The following is a 9,843-nucleotide window of genomic DNA, read 5'->3' on the forward strand; positions in this document are numbered from 1 at the left end:
TAACGGGTCTGGTGCATATTAAGTCCGTCGAGGCTAAATGTCTTCTCGTTGGTATAGTGTGGAAATTGGAACATGGGTTGTCTGGTCAGGTATCGTTCTTGTTAATTGGCCGTGGTTCAAAATTACGAGATCCATTCCAAAATAACCCTAATGTTGCTTTAAAACAGGACATTAATATATCTAATCAAATCTAATCCCATGAAAAGGAGGACAGTTTATCAATAACCTACAATTGATGTCCTCGATAACCAAACTTGGTTGCTCCGACCTCCCTGCTAAGGCATACGTATAAAATCTGACTGACTGGACCAACGCGATAGCATTGGAGGCTACTAAGATAGTGTCCTAAGGGACATCATCGCCTACGGTAAGCACTTCTCTTTCGGCGGTAGGAGCTAGCCGACCCCCTTTATTTTTGTACCTACCTTTATCGAGAACCAACCACTATGCCAGAAGCTTCACATCCTCATATCTGAGGTGCTCCTTAATGGGAAAGGTTATCGGTAAGCCCATCGATGTCGATAAGATCTTCTGTATCCAACATTGTGAGGGATTTTAAATCTCAAAACCGAACTTTTATTGCTATGTATTTGTAATCTTATTTAAATAAACAATTAGTTAAAATTTATGTATGATTTATAATCTGATTCTTAACTTTTTGAAGGCTATTGGAGAGATAAATATTGAGTCAGACAGTTTTTTCTCTAGAAAATGTTTTCATTTCACACCTAATATAGAACATTGCATAATTTAGAACCAACGCGTGGTGAAGAGAATGAAAATCTGTGTCCTGAATCACATTTTAAATATATCAACATTATATTTACATGGAAAAGGCTAATTCAGATCATAATTTGAATTATATTCTAACGAAGAAGCAAATTTTGAGCCAGAGAATTTTTGAAACTTTCACATTGTAACAGCATGAGGAAAGTTTTCTTTTTATGTACAGACGACTACCCCGCCACCACTTAACGAAGCAGTATTGACAGGATTTGTTGTGGCCGACTGCTGTCTTTAGCATAACCAATCAATAACACCAGCCGATTCATCGAATGTCATCCTCTTCGAGACAGTTGGCTCCCAGCCACAAAGTGGTCATACTTCATCTTCAAATACACTTATCTTCTTTTTAAAAGAGAAGCATGCCACCACTTAAAGAAAATCTCCTCAAAATTCTAAATATTCCACCGAATTGTCGTTCCACAACTAAAGACATTCAAACACCATAAAACTTGTTGTTTCTTATGGCACTTGCCACGGACAAGCCCGCTGCTCAAAGACAGCCGATTAAAGCCGAAAAGGGAGCGCCTCTTGTTTTTATCGTAGAGCCAACTTGGGCCAAGACTGTGACTTGACAACTTACGCATCACTCATTCGCTTGCACAATCCCTTTTTACAGGAGGGCACATTCACACATCTCACAGATAGAACAGGAAGAACAACAATGCCCAAGCTGGGACTCGAACCCGGTACGGCCAGATCACGAGGAAGATGCGCTACCCCTATGCCAGGACGCCGGCATTTTTTAATTCTGATCCCATGATAAAACGACACTTCATAGAGACACTACCTTTCCAATCTTCCACTCCACTGTGATTTATGGATGTTTGAATCCCATGGCTGAGCTTTCACAGCCTTATTACCGTGATCCTGTTCAATCTTATCCTATCTCCAATTTAAATTTATAAAATTTAAAGCTATACGAAGCCAATTGGAGATCATAATTATGGTCCATGGATTGATAATCGACTATATATTCAAAATTCTTTTTCACAGTACCATTGTCCCGATAAATCATGAGAAACAAAATTTAGATTCTACAACCACAATTATTACATTATTAAGTCATTAATATCTTTATTTCGATCAGCACAGAAATATGGTCACATATGATCCTATGTTACCGGAACAGAAATATGATTACATAGGTTCATATGTTACCGAAGTAGAAAGATGATTGCCTAGTATCCTACACTACCGAAACAGAAAGATGATTACTGAGGATTCTATGCTACCAAGAAAGAAAGATGATTACATAGGATCCTATGCTACCAGAAAAGAAAGATGATTACATAGGATCCTATCCTATCAGAACCGAAAAATGATATTACATAGAATACTATGTTACCGGATATAGGGCAGAATCAGATTTGATACTTTACCACTAAACCACTTCAGGTAAGTTTCATAAAAGTATTAACTCATGAATTTCGAAACGAATTCCTATGTATGGCAATACATTATCGGCAGTCAAGAAATAATATATTTTAGCATTGAAGTATTACGTATTTTAATATCTTAGCATTGTTTTAGTATTCTCACTTTTATGGAAAAATATTGGAATAAAAACTAATAATATGGTAACAGTTGTTTTAAACATACCTCGGCTATTTAGAGCCGGCTATCGACCTGATCCGTCTGATATGCAGCAGATTTTTTCTGAAAACGTAAGTACAGTCATTTCTAATTTTGATCCATTAATCTAATTGGATAGGAAATGTATAATAAAACAATACTTAAAGAGGACATTTTATTTTTAATGTATTATTTATATTTGTTATTGCAATATTGTTTTCTTTATCGGTGGTATTTATCATCAAGAAACTTTCTTTTTGGTTTGGACATGAAAGGTAACGTTTTGCTGAAATTAAATTTTTATCAATAAAATGTCTCAATTTCTTTATTTTTTAAATTTTCAATCAAAATTGCATTTATTTCAAGGAATTAACTTATCTTAAAGTCGGCTACATTGATGTTGATAATAAGAGAAAAATTGCAACATAACACAATATCTATAACACTCATTGGGTGCATTCGAATCTTATTTAATGTATAAAAATGAAATTTCTGATATTTAATATTGAAAACCTGCATGAACAATATTGCTATAATTCTTTTAAAATTATTAAGCATAAACGTTTCCAATATTTTATAATCGAGAACTAAAATTCTTTTAATGAAATCGATTTTGAATATCGAATCATTCATATGTTCATTTTTGCCTTCACTGCAGTAGATGGTTTGGGAAGGAAGGAAGGAAGGAATGAATTCACCTTTGGGAAGGAAGGAAGGAAGGAATGAATTCACCTTTGGGAAGGAAGGAAGGAAGGAATGAATTCACCTTTGGGAAGGAAGGAAGGAAGGAATGAATTCACCTTTGGGAAGGAAGGAAGGAAGGAATGAATTCACCTTTGGGAAGGAAGGAAGGAAGGAATGAATTCACCTTTGGGAAGGAAGGAAGGAAGGAATGAATTCACCTTTGGGAAGGAAGGAAGGAAGGAATGAATTCACCTTTGGGAAGGAAGGAAGGAATGAATGAATTCACCTTTGGGAAGGAAGGAAGGAATGAATGAATTCACCTTTGGGAAGGAAGGAAGGAATGAATGAATTCGCCTTTGGGAAGGAAGGAAGGAATGAATGAATTCGCCTTTGGGAAGGAAGGAAGGAATGAATGAATTCGCCTTTGGGAAGGAAGGAAGGAATGAATGAATTCGCCTTTGGGAAGGAAGGAAGGAATGAATGAATTCGCCTTTGGGAAGGAAGGAAGGAATGAATGAATTCGCCTTTCGGAAGGAATGAATGAATTCGCCTTTCGGAATGAATGAATGAATTCGCCTTTCGGAATGAATGAATGAATGAATGAATTCCCCTTTGGGAATGAATGAATGAATTCCCCTTTGGGAATGAATGAATGAATTCCCCTTTGGGAAGGAATGAATGAATTCACCTTTGGGAAGGAATTTCCCATTTCTTGCTGAAACTTCTTTGGCAATCGCTTGCTGATATGTTTCATGCGACTAACTGAACCCTCTGTGAATATTATATCTTCATAAATTTCTGAATTCTTGTTTTTTTCTTCTTCAAATATTTCGTATTTTGAAATGCGATATAATGAAATTCAAACATTAAAAAAATATGTAAGAAAAATTATTATTTTTAAAAAAATTATCGGGAAATAAAATTGTATACTAAACTTTCATGTAAAAAAATTGTTAATCATATCAGACTATTACGCTTAGAATTTGATAATGATAACAGTGACGTTTTGGCCGATTTATCAAAGAGCTATCAATAGATATAGAAATGCATGGACAAATTGCAATAGAAGGAACCATCATTTCATACCTAGTTGCACCTGAAAAGTAAGTGATAATTGAAGTCTTGACAGGAGTTCAATTGAAAAAGAAATGGCTATTTTTACGAGGAAAATAATCAGCCGCCTACCGTGATCAGATGTTCGTTTGTGTTATCAATAACAAGAATTAGTTCAATTAAAGTAATTGGCATTATCAGTCCTGTCATGGAGACTGGGGATTGTGATACGTTTTCATTTTGCGAAGTCTCTGGTGAATGGAGAGTGGCAAGGGACAGGATATCATTGGTTAAAATTACGAGGTGCGTCCCAAAATACCCCAAGTGTTGCTTTAAAGCGGGAGGTTAATATAACTAAAACAAAACAATATATTTTGCATGTTTCCAACTCTTTAGTAAGGACAATCGTGATAATTATTATGGCTTAATTTCCTTTCAGCATCTCACACTTTATCGTTGTTGGGGTTTATCATTGGGTGGGTTGGTGGGTGTGTGTGGCCGCTCAGATTTGATCGATGAACTATTTCATGATTAAATTTTTAACTCTTGTGTGAATTTTGTGAATAATATTTACCTATAAGAGAACAAGTTGTTTTTTTGTGTACATATATAAGACTATAAATAACAGAATTGTTTTGTTACGCTACCGCCATATTTGATCTACCATGATCAAGACTAATTTATTTTATTGCAATATTGCCTAATTTATTTTAGAACCACCTTTGATGGTAAATTGTTTACTCTCATTTTTAATAGTAATAATTTAATCATACCCTTTTTGAATTTCATCTTATCGCTCACACAATTGTGTTTGTACACTTTCCGCAAGCAATCTTTTCACATATTTTACAAGTGTTATTGCTTCTATTTCTTTTAGAAAAGCCAATTTGGTAACCCTTTTGTTCTTGCGAAGTACTAGGTGGCGGGAAAATATAATCTATGCTTTTATATTCGTTTTTTTTTTCTTATTTCCTTCTGCAAGTTTATTGTTCAACCCGAAATAGAAAATCTTTTAGGATAGTTTTGATTTAGTATATTCTTATATAAGATCTATGGCTTTATTGCCACCAAGTCCTAAATGTTGAAAACAGCTAGTGAGGCCATTGAAAAGAGGCAGCTCTGATGGCACTCTTGCTCTTCATTTATACTATGTTGATTCCAAACTTTGTCTCATTGTAATATGCTATTGTTTACGGGGTATGTTTATTTTCTTTTAACACCAGGTTTACGATCGCATCAAACTGACACAAGAAAGTAAGATAAGTATACCATTCGGAAAGATAGGTATACCAGAGAGAGAATTGCAATATTTCAAAAAGTTCGAAGAAAATAGACATCAGTATATATTGTTACGAAATTTCCCGTGGGTTCGTTTGGATAATGGGAGTTATATGGTGTGGAGAACACTCAATCAGCAGGCGGCAGTAGAAAATGAAACAACGACGTTTATTTACACGAAGACACACAGGACAGAACAAAGACGACAACTATATACAGCACAGAATTATCTTCAGCCGACGAGACGTGCAGACAACAGCACACAACAGACTCTAATGCAGACCGTAGGGCACAACTTAATTCAGCACTCGCTTGACTCCGTCGCTGCTCCGCTAATCTCTGGAAGGCCAATTATTTCTGTCGATTCCGACTACTCTTCGACTCCACTGGTCCACGACTCAATTCACCGCTTCCAACTCTGACCCGTTCACGACTCCGCGCTGTCGCTTCCGACAACTCTTAGACTGCTCCAAGGTTCACCACTGCTGGGTCACGACTGGTTCACACCTGCCCGGCAACAGCGGGTGCTTCCTTTTATAGGTCTCAGGAGGCGAGGCTAGAAGCCTCTCAACTAATCAGGAACGTTCGAGGCGTATCTCTGTTCTTTCTGGACGGATCGTGAAAATTCCCGATGTTTCGGGTATAATCTATTTTGGGTCCAAAGTCACCAAATTCGTCAACAAGTCGCCAAATGGTCGCCACGTTTGTCGCCAAGCTCCGGGACCTCCCATGAAACCAACTATGCTGGAAAGCCGCATCGCAGATTCGTAACAATATTTAACTCGTTCAACGAATAAAAATCAGTGCAGAAGATAAAATAAAAATGCGACTTTGCTTGTAATTTTCCTTATAATATTTGAAATGTGTCAAAATAACAAATTTCCATAAACCTAGTGTTAAAATGTGCAGATTATCCCAAACATGTTTAAATTAAATGTAGATCAAATTGTGTAGATTATACCATTACAAAATTCTGCTTCTATTACAATATAAAATTTGATATAAAAAAAATTATTTTGTATCTATTGAAATACTCTCCCCTTTCCCACCGGCCGAAAAAAGAAACTGCTCAAAATTTCTGAAAAAAATGAGTTAGAAATTGAAAAATTCGATAGTAAAACTCTATCGTAATAAGCATACAAGAACATAATTCATAAGTATGTAAAACATTTCTGAATTATGAATATTACTTGACAAAATTTGTTAGTTTCATATTTTCCAATAAATTAATCCATTACGACATATATCTTTTAATATGAAATTTTTTTCAGGTAATCGGCAGCTGCGAAAAAGTGTGCACTGTTATTTGCATTCTTCTCCTTGTAACCGGCGTGGCGGTTTCTCTCTCTGGTTACCCTGGTGTTAGTTGTGTACTCTTCTTGATGGTATGTATAAGTATTTAGTTAATATAAAGTTGTAAAATTAATTCTTGAAATTTCATCTTGATTAACTTTTATCAAGTAGCATTATTACATCCCATTCGGTACCAGAGCAGGAGCCGGTGTGTGTTGTGATCTTTTTTCATGATGTGCACCAGTAGGTGCTCATTCCATCCATTACGATGGCGAAATCGAGGCTATTTATATGGCATTAAAGCAACTGGCTTTCCGTCCCTGATCATTCTGCAAAGAGGTTGTCAGATTCAGTGTCTGCTCTTCAATCTCTTGCAAATAGACAATACTCAGATAATACCCATATACTAGAGTACAGAGAGCTTTCAACGCCAATCTGAAATCAAAATTCGTCACATTTAATATTTGTACGCTAATGCCATGTAAGACATAGCATGTTCTCTGGCATGACAAGTAAATGAGAGAAAGTTTTGGCCAAACGACTCCCACCTTTTGTTTCGGGGGGGGGGGATCCTTGCCAATGTTGGCAGCCACAGAAATGAGGCTTCTGCAAAATTTGCAAGTGGCTTTCATACGCAGCCTCATGCCGATGCTTCTGTATGTGCATACATTCGCTAATAGGTTTTCTTTAATAGTGTCAAAATCAATTCGATTTAAATACAGAAAATAAATTGTACTATGTGAAAACCTTGAGAGCACCATGGATCTTTCCGAATTCAGGATATCATGATATATTTACCTGTTTGAGGATTGGTTATTCCCAGCTTAAGTCGAAACAGTTATGTATTACTAATAGTAGTTATATATTATTAATCCCATCGCATACATTGCAGAGTTTGACTTACCATCGAATTAATGAATTTTTAATTATAAACCTGCCATTAAATGAAGACATAAATTAATTTAAAATGCCAAAATTACATAAAAATGCTTCAATAACTCAAATGCCCTTGTATTGCTTTAAGTATCAAAATAATAATTGATGTCACAAACAGAATGTCATCTAATTAGAAAATTAAATAAATTCGTATATCCAGGGGTTTAATAGCTAATATGTATGAAAACAAGTGTATTCAGTTCTTAATGACTACTGAAATTGGTACTGATGAATTTAGACAGTGATTCGATAGATGTGTGAATTTTTACCGATGGACATGAGAATCTAGAATCTCAAAATAAACAAAAACATACATAATATGACTAATTTAGACTGGATATTGTTCAATGGAAAAAGCAGAATGCTGTATTCAAAGTTTATATTTGCAGGATAGAATATCATGCAAACGTGTTTACAGCCAGAAAATATATTTCATTCTTATTTTCCAAAATCGTGTTAAGAAATCTGTAAACGCCCCATTTTTTTCAAAAATGAAACATTTATGTGTAACATATCTTAACTTCAATATAAAGGTCTGGCAATGCAAAGAATTGCAAAAATGTGTACTTTTGCTGCTGTCTTTTTCCTTTAAATCGTTAAATAATATTCTTCCCTAATTTCCGCTCATTAGCCGTTAAGTCGCATTGTCGTAACTTACGTTCCTAAAAGTCTTACATAACTGGTAAACCTCCGACAAAATGAATAAAAACATAATGATCAATATATTTTTGAAAAGGAATTAAGATTCTTACAAGCATCGATAAAAATCTTTAAAAAAATAAAGTGTAACTAAAAAATAAATGCAATTATGATTGAAACGATAAATTCACATCCAAATAGTTACATAATGCCCATATTGGAATAATTCAATACCCGAATTTCGATTTTACATTAAATCTTCAAAATTTCTATTCGTCAAACATTTGTCTAATCTAAAAATACAAATTTCTGATTCCTAAAATGCTTATCCGATCTATTAGATATAAGAGACTACCTAAAATCGTTCTACATTTGAAGATGGTTTTATTTTGTACAGATTCCTGTTGGCTGTTGCTTGTATTCGCCGCTGAAAAAAACACTGAATAAAGTGAATTGGAAAGAATGCTTTCGCCACTGTAAAAGAATCTGTTGCTGCTGCTGCTATTATTGTTTCGGAACTGCTGAACCATTTGATCCTGAAGAAGTTCTGACTCAACTACTGACTGGAGATTCTCCGACTGAAAGGAGGCCGTTACTGGAAGCAGTGAATCACGGGTCTCCGACTGAAAGGACGCCATTACTGGAAGCAATGAATCAAGGGACTCCGACTGAAAGGACACCGTTAGTGGAGGCAGAGAATCAAGAATCTCTGACTGAAAGGACACCGTTAGTGGAGGCAGAGAATCAAGAATCTCTGACTGAAAGTACACCGTTAGTGGAGGCAGAGAATCAAGAATCTCTGACTGAAAGGACACCGTTAGTGGAGGCAGAGAATCAAGAATCTCTGACTGAAAGGACACCGTTAGTTGATTCAGAGAATCAAGAATCTCTGACTGAAAGGACACCGTTAGTTGATTCAGAGAATCAAGAATCTCTGACTGAAAGGACACCGTTAGTTGATTCAGAGAATCAAGAATCTCTGACTGAAAGGATACCATTAGTGGAGGCAGAGAATCAAGAATCTCTGACTGAAAGTACGCCAGTACCGGAGTCGTTGAATCAAGAGCGTTCGATTGAAGGAACGTCGGTACCGGGGCCAGTGAATCTAGAGCGTTCGATTGAAGGAACGTCGGTACCGGGGCCAGTGAATCTAGAGCGTTCGATTGAAGGAACGGCGGTACCGGAGCCAGTGAATCAAGAGCGTTCGATTGAAGGAAGTCGGTACCGGAGCCAGTGAATCAAGAGCCTCCGATTGAAGGAACGTCGGTACCGGAGCCAGTGAATCAAGAGCGTCCGACTGAAGCAGCGCTACTACCGGACCATTCTTTTCATGTTTAAGACCTTTTCCAGATGGTAACTATTTCTTGAAAGCCGATCATCAAGGATAGCTTTCGTTTTTAGACAAATTTTGCTGAAACTATATTTTTAGTCCATTTGATCTTTTTGACGAATAAAATTTTTAATGAAATTAATTTGCATTTTGCTGAGTTTAATTTTTCTACACAAATATTCATTTATTTACATTTGCATAAAAAAATTCCATTCATTTGGATTATTTATTCATGCAAAAAATCAATTTAGACATGAAAATTTGATATAACA

At 35.9% G+C, this 9,843-nt stretch overlaps 1 protein-coding gene across 1 annotated transcript; it reads left to right on the top strand.

Moving 5' to 3' along the window:
• The first annotated feature begins 2,319 nt into the window (after window positions 1-2,319).
• On the top strand, window positions 2,320-9,478 carry LOC129975305 (uncharacterized). The gene is made up of 3 exons (XM_056088359.1): window positions 2,320-2,450; window positions 6,645-6,758; window positions 8,639-9,478. Exons 1-3 carry the CDS (start codon window positions 2,361-2,363, stop codon window positions 9,476-9,478), a joined length of 1,044 nt encoding a protein of 347 aa, XP_055944334.1. The 5' UTR covers window positions 2,320-2,360.
• Window positions 9,479-9,843: the final 365 nt, after the last annotated feature.

Source organism: Argiope bruennichi, chromosome 7, assembly GCF_947563725.1.
Source record: "Argiope bruennichi chromosome 7, qqArgBrue1.1, whole genome shotgun sequence".
Taxonomy (NCBI): domain Eukaryota; kingdom Metazoa; phylum Arthropoda; class Arachnida; order Araneae; family Araneidae; genus Argiope; species Argiope bruennichi.

Bases quoted from the DNA above. Each gene is read 5' to 3' on its own strand.
- LOC129975305 (XM_056088359.1), top strand. From the start codon at position 2,361: ATGGTAACAGTTGTTTTAAACATACCTCGGCTATTTAGAGCCGGCTAT. The intron at 2,451-6,644 runs GTAAGTACAGTC...AATTTTTTTCAG, and splicing joins AGCAGATTTTTTCTGAAAAC to GTAATCGGCAGCTGCGAAAA. The intron at 6,759-8,638 runs GTATGTATAAGT...TATTTTGTACAG, and splicing joins GTTGTGTACTCTTCTTGATG to ATTCCTGTTGGCTGTTGCTT.